This window comes from Rhea americana, unplaced genomic scaffold (assembly GCF_003343005.1).
Source record: "Rhea americana isolate MKP2758 unplaced genomic scaffold, rheAme1 scaffold_10, whole genome shotgun sequence".
Taxonomy (NCBI): domain Eukaryota; kingdom Metazoa; phylum Chordata; class Aves; order Rheiformes; family Rheidae; genus Rhea; species Rhea americana.
This window is the reverse complement of record NW_028185039.1, coordinates 278,440-297,691: the sequence shown is the minus strand read 5'-3', so window position 1 is coordinate 297,691 and position 19,252 is coordinate 278,440. Positions and strand designations below refer to the sequence as shown.

The 19,252-nt window shown below is 47.5% G+C and overlaps 1 protein-coding gene across 1 annotated transcript; it reads left to right on the top strand.

Moving 5' to 3' along the window:
* The first annotated feature begins 5,962 nt into the window (after nt 1–5,962).
* LOC146601560 (cytochrome P450 3A19-like) lies at nt 5,963–15,339 on the top strand. Its single transcript, XM_085300419.1, is given in 10 exon segments — nt 5,963–6,033; nt 7,339–7,443; nt 8,801–8,877; nt 9,264–9,350; nt 10,415–10,524; nt 10,995–11,203; nt 12,808–12,822; nt 12,824–12,909; nt 12,912–12,967; nt 15,202–15,339. Coding segments are annotated over 10 exon segments (954 nt in total).
* Nucleotides 15,340–19,252: the final 3,913 nt, after the last annotated feature.

Genomic DNA, 19,252 nt, shown 5'->3' with positions numbered 1-19,252 from the left:
GMAAATGAAAAGATTGTATGTAGTATGTTTAGATCTGATGTCTTTTAGGCCATCTCGTGATTTTTATTTTTTTTTCCTGGCTTGACCCATGATTTTGAAGTGGTTTGGCAGAAATTGAGGTTACTGCAAATGTGGCAATGCTGCTTCACCTTCGGATAGCTTTCTGGAGAATGTTGGCTGCTTCATTAACTGAGTTTGAGCTACTAGCTGGGAGATCTGAAAACAGAGAGACATGTTATTCAATAGTATAAAATATATCTGAGATATGCAAAGGATAGACTGTCCTTGAAGGAGTTGGTGTTCGATAGCATGGGGAGTGCACTAGAAGCACACACAGAAGTGGCACCTCTGTGCTTTTTGTAATTGGTTTTATGATGTAACTCTTGCTGTGGCTTATAATTCTCCAGTTTTACAAGGAAATTACAGGGTAGGTGAAAGGGAGATGGATTTCAGTTGTTCATGCTTCAGGAGCATTCAGCAGTGTTACTGRATTAAAGGAGCAACATGTGGCTTTGCTCTGCAGAGACCCTAAAAATATCCAGCTTTGCTCGGTTTCGAGCTCAGTGAGAAGGAAGGCAGAAGTCGACACCCAGCGTCGGTAATTTCCTCGGTGCTGGAGCTCTTCGAGGAAGTAGTAGATCTGGTGCTTTCCCATTTAATCATTTCAAGAGGTTTGTCTGAGAACAAGGTTTGTAAGAAAGAGCCCAAAATAACAACTCAAGTTCCCATTTGTGGCACCAGAAAGACAGCAGAAGGAGCCGTTAAAGATGGGGCACTCAGTGAATCAACACTTGTTTTTTAACAAAGCTGACTTTTGTTATCTCCTTTCTAAGACCGCTGTGTGTCACAACAGGATTTTTTCCATGGTGTGTGGAGGAAAGGGGAACCTGTGTGTCTGCAATACAGATGTTTCACAACACAGCTGTTCGAGAAAGTACCTGAGATGTAGTTAGGGCACAAGTCTCCGGGTGGTCTTCTGCCTGGTCCTCTGTGCCCAGGTGGGCACCGCTCTCTACTTGTCCTCTTCAGTCTGGTTCTCGTCATCCAGACGGCAGTAATATCGCCTCTCCTCGAGACAGGGCTCCGCAGTTTAATAGTTCGTGGGCCTCGGTCTCTTTGTGTGCTTTTGAAGACGGAAGGACGTTTTCAGTCATCAGTCACGCTCCTCAGAGGTTCTGCATGAGTTTTAAATGTCATCGGTTTGGTCATCGTCTCCCTGATTGCTCAAAGATGTTTCATTCTGTGCCTGTGCTGGGCCCATTTTTACAGCCATGACAATACTCATTTGTGTGTTTTAACCATGAATTCACACGTGCTACGTTTCCGCAGAGCAACGTTCTTCCTTGTTTCGTCTTTTTCTCGCCCTCGTGCGAGGGCCGTAGCTTCTGCCGTCACGTAACTGGGTAACTGTGATACGGAAGCCAAGAAAGCGCATAGCGGATGAAAGCCGAGCACGGTCTCGCTGTGGTGGTAAGGAGCGGTGGGGAGTCTTGTGAGCTGGTTAGTACTGAGCGGAGCGCTTGTGGCGGGAGCGATCGTGCCATGAGGCGACGCAGCGAGCGCCAGAGCAACGCGCGGMCCCCCGGCGCCGCGGGGCAGCCTGGCTGGGCCCCGGGGTCAGCGGTGCCTGCAGCCACGGCAGGAGCCCCTGCCCCGGGTTCACGCGCCCAGCGGCTCCTCTTCTCCCTAGGATGTGAAAGGTATTTTTACAGCACTGTGCACTACTCAAGGCTTCCAAGGGTCCCTTTAGAGAAAGTCCTGGGGCCTAGAGAAAGGAAGGCGCTGGGCTGGTGTTGGACCACGAGGACCTAAGGCCACGTCTGCTCGTGAACCCCAAGGAAGCGATTCCTTTTGGACCGTTCAAGTTCCTCTGTAGTTAGAGACAATTAACCCTGGAGACAYCGCTTTGGCTGCAAACCATCTCTATTTTCTAACGCCTAATAGCGCCCGCAGCCCTGCGTACCAAAGAGGCTGCCAGCCGTTAGCGTGACTCTTACTGCTGGGGTTAACAGCTGTCTCGGAGACGTTTCCTATTAAATAGGTTATTTTCCGAAACGGGAGAGAGGAGAAACGCAGCCGCGTTGTGCCACGGAGCTGGGATTGGGAGGTGTCTTGAGGTCACCGCGGCGCAGCCTGCGCCGGGGTCACYGGCGCTCCGCGGCGTCCTGCACCTYGCCGCTGGCCTTGTCCCCCCAGCAGCGCGCGCTTTTTCTTTACCGACTGCTCGTTTTTCGTTTATTTTTGCACGCCCGCTGCCCGAAAYGTTCTCCCTTCCCACCTCCAGCCTCTTTTGGGGCTCAGCTTCGCTCCCGCACGCGCGGCGCTGGCCGCAGTGCCCGTTCCCRGCCTCCCGCGGGAAATAACCCCTTCGCTAAACCTGAACCGCTCTGCTTTTCCTGGCCTAGTCGTGGGCACAAGAGCTGCGTATGGCTCCGGGCCAAAACTTGGGCGATTCTTTCCCTTTGCCTGTAACGCCGTGGCCTGCTTGCCCACAACGCTAARACCCTTCCAGTATTGCCGGGAATCGTAATCTGGAGAACCTGCCCGGCTGCTTTTTCCCCCTTGGGTGCCGTTTCCGTGATGTTTGCTTTCAAAAAATAGCCRTGGTAGGTGCAGGCTCCACCATCGCGCTCAGTCCAAAGGGCAGCATAAGTATAAGTGTTGCTTTAATACTCCCATTTAGTAGAAAATTATGCAGCGATGAGAGTTCAGTACTGCCCCACCCGCAGCTCTGACCTGCGGTGGCAATTTTGGTCGGGAATATCTGAGTTAGCACGGCAGACTAAATCCTACCCTCTCCGTCCAATTTGTCTTTTTTTGTCAGTCCCTCTCACGGGCTGAAAGTGCTGCGGTTTTTCCTTTAATCCATGCGGGAAGGAGAGGAGGATGTGTTCAGGCACCCACAAAGCCAAAGTAAGGCTCTGGGAGGCTGCCACGAGCCCACGCCGGAGCACACTAGGAAGGGCAGCTTCTCCGAGGAGGGGTAACTCCTGTAGACCAGAGCGAGCGTAGGATTTCCTCAACGTCTGCCAGGCCGCGGAGACAACAGCACTACAAGAGCTGTGCAAGAAAGTCAGGTAGCTAAACCCTTTGCAAAAGTGCACGAGCCCTGGTGAGGATGTGGCTTTCTGTGACGACACTCCCGAGCCTGCCTACAGGAGCCCCATGCAGTAACATCACAAACCTGCCAACGGTGAGATCTTTCCCCTCCTGAATGTGGTTCATTCCTCGCTGTGAGGTKACGTGAAGGTTACCAGAGCACGCTGCCGCAGGGAGGAGAAGTTCTCCTTTGGTAAACAACTGCTTCAGGGGAGACCGGTGTCACTGTCCCCTCCGCCTGACCCGTCACCTTCTSCATTGGTGGTGCTGGTGACCACGTGTTTTGTAGGCCTTTGCATCTCCTCTTTTTCTTTTTGCTTCAAATCATCAGTCACCCGTGGAGCAGTAAGTTGCCCCTGCTCAAATCTATTTAGCAGAAAAGGAAGAATTTCCTAGCCGGTTTATTTAGCTTCGGCGGAGCTAAGCCCTTCTTCCTCCTCCAAAGTCAGGCTTTGCTTCAGCTGCTGTCAAGAGAGGGGAAAATACTGAAATACAAACCAGCTTCCCACCAAGAAATCACAACAGCTATTAGCAGAGCTTATTGGAAAATCAACAGCTCTGTGTGAGGAGAAGAAATGCTGCTAACCCGGAGTGGGATGTTTAGAGCCGTGCCCGTAGCACTGCACACTCTCGGTGACGCCTTCTTTAAAACTGAGCACTGGCTAATTTTTCTTCCTGCCTCTACTTGTGGTTCCTAATGTCCTTACTGCATTGGGCCATAATCRGTTACTTTGTGGAAGAATTAAACTTTAGATGCAAAGATAAAAGACAGCTCCCAGGATATGGCAGCCTCAGCTCTGCCAAGGTCTTGCAAAAAGGAGACCACAATAAAATGGGACATAATGTTCCTGCTGCTGGAGACAGGCCGCTCCTGTCTCCAGCGCCGAGCGGCTGGAGGTTCAGCTACTCTGCGCAGCCGGGGGAAGTGGGAATCAGACACGTTCTTCCATAAACTGGCTAATTGATTATTGTCAGTCACAGGTTACATGAATCATCGAGCACATCATGGCCTTGAGAAGCYGGGGATGTCTGAGACTTTGTCCTACCAAAAATAGCAGTGCTGCTGCCATCCTCTTTCACTTGGGTGTTTGCAGAGGTGACCCTCAGCACCTGCAGGAAGACTGGCAGCTGCTGTGTTTTAGGAGATAAAAATAAATATTTGGCACAGGGAAAAATGCTCCTAGCCTATGGATATGGCCATATGTAGTCTGTCGGTGCRCTTGCCTTGTGCTAACTGGCAGTTAATTACAGACGCACTTTGGTTTCCTCCAGGCTATGGCTGAGCCTGCTCGACACAGTGGGTCAATTCTCAGTGCAAATGAGTGTGATGTATGTGGGTGCCCTGGGACTGGCTCTTCAGCTGGTTGAACTCATACGACGAGTCGCTCCGCTATCTATCTGGGTCAGCCAAAGCGCTCCGGGGAGGTGAAGAGGAGGGGGCCGCGCTGTGCCGTGCAAAGGAGCACATCTGYGGCTGTCCCCAGGAGGCTGCCACCCTCTCACTGTCCACTACATGGACTGTGCCTTAACACATGTCCACAACGGCCCATGAGCACAGGTGAGCTTGAATATGCTACAGCTGTGCCAGCCAGATGCCCTGCTCTCCGTTCTGGTGGTATTTCTAATGCGTTTTCCCCGTTTCTCTAGTAGAAAGTGGCCAGTCCTGCACGTGTTTGTGGGGCAACACTCKCTTTCCTGAAGACAAAAACAACACAAGTCATCTTATGTGACCTTAGGCCCTAAAGCAAGCAGAAAGTCCGGGGCAGAAATGAAAAGGGAACCCATCTGGAAATGCTGTTGCTGAGTCTGGGACCCCGAGCACCAGCTGACCTCCCCGTGTGGTGCTGTTTGTGCCAAGGGCTCGTTCGGTCCTTTGAGCTGATTTGGAGCCAGTGAGCTGCCTCTCGCCCTAACRCCTTCGCCAGCCTTTGCAGCGCTCCAGGACACACGTGGGTAGGTCAACAGGGCCATCAGCATCCAAACTGCGCAGTGAAAAAGGGTGACCTAGTAAAGGCTTCGCTGCGGACTCACGGCTGTCAGGGCAAGCCTGTCCTGTTGGCTCTTCTGCCCGTGTCTCCAGAGCTGGCAGCATCAGGTCAAACCTCGAGTGCACCCGAGGGGTTTGGGGGAGACCCGCAGGGGGAGGAGGCTGGCTGGGGAGAGGGCAACATTTCCTGCGCCCTCCTCATTGTACCGCTCCATACAAGCAACAAAGTCTAACTGCAACAAGCCACGGGCTCACCAGGGCACCGCGTCCRAGGGGCGACGCGATGGGAAGCTGTAAACCCCTCCTTGGCAGGGGGCTCCTTCCCCAGCTGAACTGGGGCCCAATGAAGTCTCTAGGTAGCTGGCTCCAGTCAAGGGAAGTATTTTTTGCACAGCGCTCCTGTCTGTGGGACTCCTTGCCCTGGGATATTGCATAGACCAAAGAYGACGAGATGTTCAGAAAAGGACTGAGCAAGCTAACAGAGCGCAAATCCAGCAGCGGTTTGATGCAGCACTGCTCCTTTAGTCAGTACAAGTATCCGGAAGCTCCCTCTTGGCCCCATGCGAGTCTCACTATTTTCAGGATAAAAGGTRAGAAGGAACGAGTTAAGCAAAGTCAAGCCCTTTGCTATGTTTCCCCTAGTGAAAATTACACTTTTAGCAGTTTAAAGTCACTATAGCTAGGCTTGTTATTAAGGTCTCAGTCCAGGAAGAAACCTGCCCGGGGGTTAAAGTTTGAGCAACTGAGCAAGGAAGAAGACTCCTCCTTCGGGTCATGTGAGGGTGGCTGCAGTTAAAAGCTAGGGCTGAAAATTTGCTCAGCGGAGATCAGGGTTTCGTTGCAGATTTGCGCTCCCGCAGCAGCCTGGGAGACGTGATGAATTTCCTGCCAGATGTCTCTGTAGTCACTTGGCTGCTCCTCATCCTATTCCTTAGCCTCCTGCTCCTGTAAGAAGAGGCTGGTCCCCCAGGGGGACCGGGGAAGAGGGAGAGCGCCATGTCCAGGGAGGAGCTGGAGCTCCCTGCACCTCCTGGGACCCYGGAGGAGCTGGACATGCAAAAAGGGAAGCAGTGTTGGTGCTGCCGGTATTAAAAACAGATGCTTGGCCTTCTGGGGAGACCTTAAAGGCAGGTGTAAGGGCTAATAAAGGAGAAGGAGCTCTTTCCTTGATCACAGAATCACAGAATCAGTAAGGTTGGAAGGGACCTCTGGAGATCATCYAGTCCAACCTCCCCGCTCAGCAGGGTCACCTAGAGCATGGCAGACAGGGTTGCATCCAGGCAGGYCTTGAAKATCTCCAGAGAAGGAGACCCCACAACCTCTCTGGGYAACCTGGTCCAGTGCTCCGTCACTCTCACAGGGAAGAAATTCCCCCTCACGGTCAGGCAGAACTTCCTGTGCTTCAATTTCTGCCCATTGCCTCCTGTCCTGTCACATGGGACAGCTGAAAAGAGTTTGTCTCCTCCCTCCTCCTCAGCAGCTGAAGAACTGTTGAAAACAAGCAAGCGAAAAACAGAGGAAGAGGTGCCCAAGGCTGCAAATTTCTGTGAAAACTATGTGCTTCTTTGMGCTTCCTGCCAGCTGCCATGAAGAGGCCCTGTTTAGCCACTWGCTGTTCAGCTGTCCTGAAACTAGACCAAATGAATGGATTTCTAAATAGATTAATTATCAAGTTACCAGACCTCACCAAATAATGAGGTACTAGATGRGTAAAAGCAAGCTGAAATGTATTAGCTTCAGCCTCAGTGAAAGAGATATTTTAACTTGTATTTGCTGGGCTTGCAGCCTGCACAGGGTCCCTTACTAATGGTTTAGTTGATGCATGGTGGCTGTTGTGTGTCCCATAAGTTACATCCTCACATGTAACATCAGTTAAAACCTTAATGCAARCAAAACAAAACAAAAAAGCCATCATCACTCTTGTTYGGTGAGTGCAATGGAAGATCTCATGAGGAAAAGGTAGTGGCAGCTCTGACTTGTTGAGGTGGAAATGAAAGGGTGTGCTGGGATCTAGCTCTGCCTACTAAGTCTCCTCATGATAAAATGGTGTACCTTGTCATACCTTGGCTTCTTTATATTTTTGGCTCAGGTTTGCTACTGGAAGTTGGAGGTGCAGTTTTCTTTCTCTGCTCTCTTTTTTCTCTCCAGCGCAGATCTCCCTTAAGTATCAACGTGGCTCTTAAGAGCTAGCATGCATCCTCTGCCACTTAAAATGGGCCTGTAGGATCCACAAACTGCAAGCAGTGACCTGCTTTGATCACTGTTCACTTGGAAACTATTTATTCCTCCTTTTCTCTTTTGCAGGCAGTCCTGAATTTTGATCAGAAGTGCTTTGAAAAATATGGTAAAATGTGGGGGTGAGTTTCTTACTACAGAACAAAATGCCCCATATGAGGGGTTCCTCAACACAAAATAGCATGGTGACACCCCTGCAAAGAGGCGTGTTGCCACCAAGTCTCAACGTTTTAATTCCAGCTGCAACAGGTTGGGTCATGAGGGAAATGCAGGTTCCCCAGCGGGGATCTCTCCAGCCATCTCTCCAAGGCTCCTTTCCTGCTGGGATTTCAGTACAGTRTAAGGTTGGGATGATGGCAGCCTATTTGGGTTATTTTTGTTTCCACAAGCTTTGAAAATAACCAGCACTTCTCTTTTGGGAAATGTTCAAAATAATGCAACAGTGTTAGTGACCCTGGGGCCAAGGAAACTTGCACCGTTGAGAGCCCAGATATCACATTCTGGCAGCTCCCCGCTGTCCTCCAACCTCCATCAAATCCGTACAGCCAAACTTTCATCTCTTAGCTCTGGATGCATTAGTGAGGGAAGGCACCAATCGTTTTCGTACCATGCTGCCTGCTCAGAAAGCTCAACTGCTTGGTGTCAAACTGAGTCGCATGCCTTTGAAGCTGCTGTTCTGTCTGTCTTGGGCAGAGAGAGCTGCAGGCTGCCACGATATTTTTCATCTTGCTCCCTGCCTCTCCTAGCACCGGGACAGGAGTTACCTTTCAACCTGCCTCCCTGCTCCCTGCACAGCGCTGTTTTTTTGCAGGCAGACACTTGGCCTCTTAGCATTCTTCTCCTGGGAACCTCTCAAACTGAAGCAAAACTGTTGCACAAAAATCCTGGGAGGCTTCAGGAAACCCAGYATATTTTTTTAAAAAGATTAAATGTTCTCGAGCCTCTTAAAGAAGGCAGCTCCCCCCACCTGCAGCCCTCGGCTCCCTGCCCTTTGGCCCACACCATGGCTTTTAAGTGTTTCTATCTCCATTGACTGATAAACAGAAGACACAGAGGGTTTTTTCCCCTCTCATTGCCTCATATGCAATCTCTTTACCCCACAGCTTGGCCACTCCGTGTGCGTTTATTGACTGCAGGTACCAGTTGCAGAAACAGGGCTCAGACAGCACAAAGGCAGCGGATCAAAGYCGTGGCAAAAGCTGCCTTCTGTCAAAATACATGCTGCCTTGGAAGTTCTTTAATAATGCAGACGATTGCTAGAGATGCCCACATTGTCTGTGTTTCTTCCCTTTCTCCTGGTTTGCTATATAATGAGAGTTTCAGCCTCGTCCCTTCAGCTGTTTTGTCAGAGAACTCAGCTGGCTCAAAACCCTTTGGGCTTGAGCAACTTTTCTGCATTGCTGTGGCCACAGGCAAACCAAGCTGCATTTGCTCCAAGTCACTAGGATCAACGGGTTGATTTGGGGTTTCTTTTGGCCTGGTTTTTGGTGGCAGGYAGCCTGTGCTAGCCCTTCTGGACCCCATACTCATCAAAACCATCCTCGTGAAGGAGTGCTGTATACTTCTTCCCAATTGCCGGGTATGTATCTAGTGCAGAGCTTTCCYTTCTGGTGCAAAGAGTTCATACGCCAGGGAAGAAAGTTTCTTCTTGAATCCATTTTTGCTCTCTGCTACTGAGCTACTCCGTGACCCGTGGCAAGTAACCGCGCTGTGATGTGTCCCAGTTCCTTTGCTGACGGTACAGACGAAGAAACTCTGCTGGTGAAGTGTAGAGGCCAGCGCGGCAGGACTTTGGTAGCCTTAGTCTGGAGGTACCCTAGAACTGATGTCATTTATAACTCTTACACTTTTGTTTCCCGTTCTGCTGTTTGCTGGTTGAGGCAGAGCTGCTAAAACTTCAGGGGCCAAGTCAATGCTCTGTTTTCTCTTTTTTTTTTCCTAGGGATGTCATGTGGAAGGTGGCTGGAAGCTTTCATACACCTCCCTGTATGCAGCTCCAACTCTGTTGAGGAGAACAGCTCATATAAAAGTATGTCTTTAGATCTGTCTTCCTCTCAGCAGTAAGAAGGGCTGTTCCTCACATAGTTAAAGGAAGGAAGGGGAGGGGATTTTATTCATAATTCTATGGGAGATTCAGGGTCTCAGAAGTGGACAGTAATGACGCTTGTCATATGTCAGCTGTATTAGATTATATCTCAGTTCCTGGGATAAATCCTGAGGGCTATTTAGCCAAGAAAGAGGAAACAGGATGAATGTCTCCTTACTCTGCTGTTTCTTTCCTTGCCTTCCCCAAAGGTAAGTGATGTTTGACTGTGTTTTGTAAAGCACACAAGACACATATGTTATATATACCTTGTTCATTTATGAGCTCGTGWGTTGCTTATCCTGTGTTAGATTCAGAGAATAATGGCTCAGCCAAGGCACAGTCCGACCTATCTCCCGCAATCAAGGCAGGATTCTCGTAAGCTTCTGAGACACAAGGACAGAGTTTTCGTATGGCGCCTTGCACTGCGGGCTGCATCCTCACAGCACTCGGACACTACTGCAGTAGCAGTGTTAAATCCTGTACTGTTATTATTACCACTGTTACACTATGTTCAGGGCTGCACTAATCCCTCAGCAATAGACGGTTCATCTCAGAGCCTATAGGAACTTCTGGACATCTCTTCATCTCTATTCCTGGCACGTGCCCAAATTTTTTAACCCACTGTGGCTTAGAAGCACGATTCCAAGAGTACAATTAACAGAGACTTTCCAAAACAGGCTCAGGGTGCTTGTAACTTTACTGGTTTGATTTTATCTTAAAGATAGCAATGTAATACTCCTGATTTTTATAGCAATTTTCTGGCTTTACATCAGTGCCAGACCCACCACGTTGTGGCTGCCAGAACCTTTCAGTCTGTGTCAGCTGGATGTTTTCTTTACTAGGCATTGAGCAGCTATCAGTAGAGTTGCCTGAATTGATCCTGAATTCCTGGGGGTTAATCAAGGTTGTGCTATAGGTTTCAGCTGCTTGCTTGTGTTTTTATTATCTTGTTTTAGCAATAAGCRCTGAGGAGATTCCGGCCCAGGCTTTTATCTTTGTTTTTGCAGATTCTGAGACCATCGGTTCCACCTGCAGCTACATCTCATATAACCTGGCCACTCACCCTGGCGTGCAGCAGCAACTTCAGGATGAGATTGATGTGTATCTGCCCAACAAGGTAAAGGAGGATGGGAGATGCCATGGTCTTTCCCACCTCTGCCATGTAGACTTTAAGCTAAAGGCCAGGCTAAAAGCAAAGCAGTCACTTTATGTGGAAGAGACAGCAGCCACGCATGCCRACAACTGCTGCATGCTTCCTCCAGTGACTTCATCCCTGTCTCTGGGGCTGATCTGCATCCATCAGAGTGGAAATTATAGAATTTCACCTTCTAAAGCTGGTCTTGATGCCTGAAGGGGAAGTCTTGGGTGTGTGTTGGAGTGGGGTTGAAATCCCATGTTCACAACCATCCAAGGGCACCTGCGGGCCTAAGGTCTAGACACTAATGAAAAGTGAACTGGGGTAACTGCAGTCCTCAAGAGGATGAAGTAGAGCAGTTGTGCCTCCAGCTCTGTTTGGTGCAGTCTGGTGTACTCGCTTATCAAGGTTCTTTACAGATCTGGGACTTTCTTCTTCCCTACCCTCCCCAGGCCACTCTCACGTACAGTGTGCTCATGCAGATGGAGTATCTTGACATGGTGCTGAATGAAACCCTCCAGCTCTTCCCCCAGGGGGGTGAATTGAAAGGGTCTGCAAGAAGACAGACTATTCCAGAGGGCATGGTGGAAATGATCCTGGCCTATGTGATGCATCACAACCCAACGTACTGGCCTCAGCCAGAGGAGTTTGGGCCTGAGAGGTGAGGGCCAGGCTGAGGAAATAGCTGCACATTCAACCTGAGTCCTGGGAGTGGAAGTGTCAGTGAAAGTGGGGTATGCGTGATTATAACATTTAAATTAGGCATTTATCATTGTCTGACACCTAGTCCCAGCATTACCATGAGGGGAGTTTTATGATCTACATCCATAAACTGTGCATGGAATTTAATTAACTGTATTGAAGAAAAYGACAGCAAGACCAGCTCTCAGCAGCTGTAACACTGAGGGGTTTATGGCCAGATATTAAAACAAGAGCCATTGGGTGACTGGCACAATGCCATGCAAATCAGCACTGGAAGGGCAAAGACGTGTAGGAAATAAAATTCAATTTTTCAGTTCTAGTTATGAAACAGTCCTTGCTCAGGAGTCTGTCAGCCCCTGAGAAATGAGGCAATAGCCCAAGACAGACCTGGGAGACCATTAGGCCCTCAGGTGGCCCAGAGGGCCAGACCTGTGCCCATACAATAGGTGTTCAAATGCCCTGGAAGCAAACCCCTGGGATGAAAAGTGGTCTGTAGTTGCCTTTGGGACAACACTGGCAGCAATAGCAGGCAGAGTTCATGGAAAGGGGTGTGGTGCTGCTGAAATCAYGTCTTCTAGCTGGACTCTGCTTGCAGCGATGGTGATTATACCGTCCGGTCTGTTCTGGAGTCACATCTATGGCCCTGGTACCTTGTGTTGGTTGTATATATAAGCACCACRCCTTTATAGCCCAGGCACCTTGTGTGACTGCACGTATGGCAAGATACCTGAGGCCCAGCTGCCCTGTGTCGATTGCAGAAGGAACCATCCAAACGGGAGTAGTCTGCCAGTGGGCATGTTTCACACAGGTCACTCCGGCAGCTCCATCCTTACACCACATCACTGACGATGCATTTGTAGCTGGACAGATACTCTTTAGGGATCACTTGTCCCCRTGTAAGTGGCTCAGAGGGATGTGCTGGGGTCTCAGTAGTAGCAAGATACTTCGCTGCTGAGTAACGTGACTAAGGTTATACCCAGACCTCATGTACTGGGAATAAAAAGCCCAATAGCATGAAAACCAAGAGAGCACTAAGTAATTTTACTGAAAATGCTCAGTGGCAAATTTCTCTGTGAAGTTGATTGTTCTGCCCTGTTTTTCATGATGATTTTTCCTCTCTAGGAATGGCTGGCATGTCTCAAAAGCAACCCTCCTTTTAGTCACGCAGGGGGAGAACATCTTTGTGTTCACTTAATCCCTTGATTTAAAGGGAAGACCTCAAGCTRTAGATACGTGTGTTTTAGGGTTTGAAATCTGGGTTCAGGTTTTGAGCTGAGAACAAGAGTTCTGAGAGAAGAGTYACTATGAAACCATTAGCATATTTCAGGTCTCCCCTGCTCACTTGATGATCCTGGAGATGCACAGCAAACTCYAAGCACCAGATAAAAGCAGTAGCATAAGGTATTTATTGAGAAAGAGGTAAGCAGCTTGGCTGGGTTCTYCTAATATGCACAGAAACACAAAAATCTTTTGCTTTCCCAGACCCTGCATCACTTCAGATCTGAAAGCTGGTGCTCCTGGAACAATAGCTCTTTCTAACTTTATTTTTTTTATTGAGAGCAGGTTCAGTAAAGAGGACAAAGTCTATTGACCTCTACACCTACCTGCCATTTGGGGCTGGCCCTGGGAACTGCATAGGAATGAGGTTTGCGCTCCTCACCCTAAAAGTGCTGTGGTTGTCTTGTTGCCAAACTTCTCTTTCAGACCCTGCAAAGATACTCCAGTGAGAATATGGGCTTGATGTTTTTCATTATCTGCACTTTAGTCCCACTGAGATAGTCCTGTGTGCTCTCTTTTGCCTGCTTCTCAGGATAAATAGGGAACTGCCTCACATGCACATTAAATTCGTCTCTTCCCTGAGGAGTTCAGAGACTGATAGCTTCAGGAGCACTGAACCTTGTCTGCACACTTGKTTTTTACTGCTTCACACAGAGATCAGGGAGGAAGATTTCGCTCTGGATTAGAGAAGCACGTGGGAATGACTGCATTTAAATGTTCTCAGTTATTTTAAATGGTTCAGCATCAGTCACTGATGTATTTTTCAAGCTTCTACAGAAGCAGATTTGATGGTGGTGGAATACATCAGACTGAAGTCCCTGACATCCTCTGCCTCTGATACACCTACATCACGGGGTGTTTATTTCCCCATGGTCTCTGGCCCATTTACCTTGACTTGGCTTAGGAAGACTCTGTTCCAGATAGGAGAAAGTTAATATCCTCCACTGTCTACCCAGCCTGCTCTGAAACTGTGTTTTGTGATACAACCATGGCTGTTAGCAATGAGAAATCCTGAGATAGCAAGATTATTCTCTTTTGGCCCACAGACAGTCTCTAAAGGATAACAATTTTCAAGTAAGCCCTTTCTGAGCTACATTTGAATTAGTGGCCCTTTCTCCCCTTAGAGGCTCTGCAGGATCTAGGAGGCTCCCTCCTTTTGCCTGGTATTCCTGTGAATGTTGCAGGCAGGTACTGATGGAGCAGGCCTGTGAGTACTGGGAGATGGGGCTGTTTGACACAGAGTAAATGTGATGRCTGTTAGAAATTATAAGTCAAGCAATCTCTCCTGAAAATGTGGCAGTTTCCTGCAACTCAGAGGCAGGTAACACTGTATAAGGTGTTACTGTCGAGTGTGGACACTCGTAAAAGAAAGCCCCACTTGGCTTTCTACACTGATTGCCGTGAAAAGCTATCCCATTAATGTATTTGTTCTTGAAGTGTGCTTGGGAAATCAGAACGAAGGGGACAGCAAGCATATTCTTAGGACRTTTGTTGTACGAAACAGAAAAATATGCATAGAATTATGACTTGGCACAAGCTCTCTGCTGGAATCTCTGCAGATTCAGATTGCAACTCAACTAGTAACCTGGAGGTGAAAGACTGTAATAGTCCATTAACAATGCAGTGACCTATCCACCCTCCCCCAAGTCTAATGACATTTTTCTAGTCCTCTGCAATCCATAAAATTGATTCTTTTTATAACTGCCTTTAATTAAAGGGAGACAAGTTAAATATGTATTGTATTATTGGTGCCCATAGGTTTATGGGGCTCTTTTAGCCTTTTTTCTTCTTCAGAAGAAATCATGTATATCAGATTAGAGCAGAAGGGGGAAAATATCACCCCAGAACATCTCTTTGGAATATATATACAAGGTAGCTATAGTCTTCTCTCACTTCTTCATTGATGGCACTTTGGGCTCAGAGCCACATCGCTTAAATTTCCTGATACAAAGCTTATTGAGATATGGGGCTTTTAATGCAGCTTGTCCAGTTGGGGATATATTGCCGTTGTCTTGATGAGGAGAAGGAGAGCAAGGATATGAGCAGCACTGAATCAGTGGAATAGACTTGGTAAAACAGTTCTTCTCTCCCCTGCAAGATGACTCCTTCCATCACAAGTTTTAAATGTTTATTTTATTGAGACTTCCAACCCAGCCCCAGGGGAGCCCGGTGCTTTCCTGTGTGAGGAGCTGTCTCTTGGGAACTAAGCCYGAACAACTTTCTTAATTTCTTTCTTCACAAAGAGCTTATTGCTCCTCCAGCTCCTGTAATGGTCTAGCTCCCCTTAGTGCTGACACATTTCAGCATTAAACAAAATAGTACTGCATGCCCCCTTCTTAGCTGCTGCTCCACAGATGGAGGCTGGAAGCTTTTTCCTCCACATCCAGCTTTTCCCTCCTCCATCCTGTTCATCAGTGTGCTGAGATCTTCCGACTGTGCTGTGTGGAAGCCAGCACTGATTAACCAATTCACTCAGGAGCTGAGGAGTATTAAAACCCAAGTTTATATGTATATTACTTGAGCACTAGTAACATTCCTGGTATACATCCATCTGTAAACTCAGGATATGCATTGAAAACAAGGGGCAGCTGAGATATACGTGGGCTGAAGGGGTCCCGTCAGTGTCAGGACTGTCCTTTTCCCAGCTCACATGGCTCTTTTGTTTTTCTTTTGCTCAAGATCCCTCTGGTTCTGGACACAAAAGGTTTCATGCAACCTAAGAAACCCATCACCCTGAAGATGGTCCCCAGGGGCTGTGCTGATCTAGAGAAGCAAAGGAGCTGGAACAGATCAGAGACTGCTGAGAGAGGGTGCTGAGGATGGTGCTTTCACTTTCTAGTGCTTGAGAGCTCGAGATAAAGCTTGATGTACATGTTGTACAGATTTCAGTGGTGCAAACCCCCATTTCATAACAGGGCATTAGGGGAGTAGCCCAAAATTATATTATCCTAATGAAAATTCCTTAGCCCCAGATCCTGCTGTCCCACATCAATATGGGCATTTTGCAAGACCATTTGCACTGGAGTTGTTTGGATGCTTTTTCTGTCTCTTTGAAGACCAACTTTGCTCAGCAGTTTGATTTCAGGCACTGTCAGCCTTTTTTGGCAGTGTAATTTAAATCAAGATAAGGAGAGCAAATTGCGCACAGTTGAGTAATGCTACCATTGCTCCTATTCCTAATGCCTGCTAGGTGACTCTGTATGTCTTCCGGGAATGCAGAGTTTTCAAGGGTTATTTCCTCAGCTGTGTGCAGTGAGGCTCTTATGACTCTGAGAAGCTCTGTTCAAGTGGTCACATCCTTGCAGGAAATAATGCCTGTGGCAAATTTTCTGGTGCTGTTTTTTTTTCTTTTTAGATTTTCTTACAATTTTATGTGGCTTTTGTGTGATTCAGACTGCAGATTTGTTAAACGGAGGAGTGAGAGAAAAGTAGTTACCCCTAATGGCTAGAGATCTGCAGAATGGAAGAGAAGCGCACTGCATGGATTTTTTTGATTGTTTGCTTATTTTGCCCCTGGGCATGCAGCCTTCTCCTATAGAAGGGAGTGTCAATACAAGCCCCGTCTACACTGCTATCACGAGACTGTTTAGATTTGATTTGTATTGCCTGTGTAATACTGACTTAATTGAATTAACAGTGCAGGGTGCAGCACTGAAAAGATCTTCAGTTGTCCTGGAGAACTCTAGTCTAGAAGAAAGTTGTTGTCTTTAGCTATTGACAGCTGGGAARTCTTGCTAGAGGTTTTTTGTTTTGTTTTGTTTTGTCATTTTTATGTTCTAGAGAACATAATGCTTTGTACTTTCTCATTTCTCATTACTCCTCCAAAAAGTACGAATGGAAAGTGAATAAGATAAAAAGTTCACTTACCTCTACTTGTATAACCAGCTGAAGCCAGTCTGTGCTTCTGCTCTTTCCTCCATGCACAAGTGAATCCATCTGCAGGTCTCATAAGCATTTGGCCAGGTAGTGATGTGGTCCAATTGCCTTTCCCAGTGGGGCTTCTCATTTCTTAGGCGGGAAGGTTCAGAGGAAGTACCTCTGCCTCAAAAATCGTTGTTTCAGAGTGAATGTAGAAGCCCTCTTTTTCCCTTAATTATTCCATTATGAACTTTGTAGCAATACACATTGCTGAACGTACTGTCTTGCTAGTCCTAAGCATTTTTCTYTCTGTGAAAGTAAGACATTTGATTCCCATGTCTGTTCCATGCTGCAAACCAGCTAACCACATGCAGTGTTCAGTGTTCTCCATATGGTCACCTAAACACCTCTTGCACCTGCTTTTGTGTACCCTTCAACAGGAGGATGTCTTATGCTTCCAAACCGTAAGATTTCRGTGCTGGGTAAAATGTTTACATGTGTCTGTATACCTAACCCAGTCACTAATGTGTACAAYGCCTCTTAGGTTCCTTTCTAATATAATGACTTTTCATCCCCCAGGAACCCAAGGCACTATCTTACACGTATCATCAGTAGTAAGACCTTCTCCTAGAGGTCTCCTAGAGATATAGAGTTTGATATAGACCAGTCCAAAGGAAATAGCTGTGCAAACTCACTGACAGTGTGAAGTAGTTTCCATTGCAAAACTGAGTTTAGGAACTTCAGCCCCTGGAAGGCAGTTGGCTAAACGTTTGATTTTTCTATCACTGCGTTTTTGAGGAATGTAATAAAAAGTCCCTAGGGAGACATAATAACCTTTCTTCAGAGGATTAAATTCCTCAGTATGACTCCCTTGCCTGGAACAGTAGGGGAAGAGTAAGGCTCTTTTTCTAGACCATCAAAATGAACTTGGCAAGACAGCTAGAAAATTCTAGCAGCTCAGACGTGCGTGCAAGCACAACTTCCCCTGCTGCCTTTTGCGACCTTCAGACCTTCGTGACTCTGCTGTCACTGTGGTTCATCGAAGGGGGCATGGAAAATCCTCTATACTCTGCCTTGAGAGGTGACCGAGAAGATGAGGCTGATGAAATAGTACAGAGTGTCACAGGTCAGGTATGAATTCATACCCTTGCTGGCCAGAAGGCCATGGCTTGCCCAGCAGCAGTGCAGGAAGGCAACCAACCAGCAGGCAGAGGGATTTGCCCACTCACTCCATGCCTGTGTTGGAACTAATCACTCACACATAAATGTCAACAGYACAGAAGATATCCTTCAGGATAATCTCTCTCACAAAGCTGCTTAACATTTTAGTAATATACAGTTCACTTCCAGGTGTCGAAGGATTTCAGCCTCTCTCATCTCTGTTCCAAGGCATCTTCCTCTGCTGGCACCCCAGCGCTGCTCCCCTGCCCCATCGCGACACACATCAGTAAGCAGCTGCAGCCACTTCCAGCCCGGATTTACCTGCAGAGAAGCTAAGAACAAACTCACAGGACTGCGTTGCTTAATCCAAATTTTGCACTGAATTCTGGCAAGAGGTAAAGCAATGCTGATGCATGATGAATTTCCTGCTCATTTCACTGAATTCAGTCATGCTTAAGAACAGAATTTGCACACCTCTGCCATTTCCCACTTGTCTTTTCCAGTAAACTTYGGGTGCTGAGCCTGACCTGGGCCTTTGCCTTTGCCTTGAAACAGGAAGGCTGTGGTTAGGAAAGTGGAGGAAGGAGGGYAGTATTGCTTCCAGTGTGATACCTGCTTTTTGTCAAGCAGAGGACTTACTTAATTTTCATGCCACTAGAAAATGAAAAGCCCCTTCCTGCAGTACTGGTAATGGAGCTGACTTTGATTCAGCCAGAGGGAGATGATAGTGAATCAGTGGTGTAGTGGTTGTATCAGGGTTATAATCAGCATAATTACGTGACTAAGGAAACCTTTCCACCTTTAAAGCTGTTGGAGTGGAGAAGACTCATCTGAGCATCTCATCTGACTGTCTCAGGATGACCTAAAGCAGAAGTACAGCAGGACACCAAGCCTTGTGCACAGGAGAACAAATCTTGGTTTGTGCAGATTAACTTCAAAAGAGGGAATGAGGCACGGGGCTACAAATCTCAGATCCCTTTGCYAAACTTGGTTCTAGTGTCAAGGATGAAAAGGAAGATTAGGGGAAAAGAGCTATTAAATGGAGAAAAAGATTTTGTTTTCACCAGTGCATTATAGGGAGGTTCCCCATTAGAGGGAGGCTTTGTAGGGTGGCTGGATGGGAACTTACGGCAGGGAAATCACTTTGATACTGTGGGTTTTTCAGGAGACAAACACGGCTTGAGCATAGCACATGGAGAGGACTTCCCTGCTGCATTCCAGGCTGTGCAACTAGTTCGGAGGTTGTTCTACATCATTTCTCTCTGATCTGATTTCTAGAAGTATTAAATATACACAGCCCATCATAGCCAGAGGGAAATAGAGCTGTGCTCTTTAACTGTAGCATGCCTCAGTTTACCTGCATGTAAATTTTTTAAAGATACTTACAGATTAATGATAGTGAGATTTGGCATGTGTCCAYCTTAGTGCCATGCTGTGATTTATATCACAGAAAGGTCACAAAGTGAGTATGGAGTTTTCTTTTTAACACTAAAGCAGATGTGCTCTGGGAGCTCACCTAGAGAGCTCCAATTGCTTTTAGGCATACACTCGGCCAGACTAGAGGTAGTTTGAAGTAAGTCCCCTACTTCTCCAGAAGTTCGTATAGGATGAAAATAGGACCCTGAGCACCAACTCCTTTGCTGTATGTATCTCCTCCAATTAGATAGCACTGCTTCCTGATGCAAACATAGCTTCATCTTAGCAACTATTC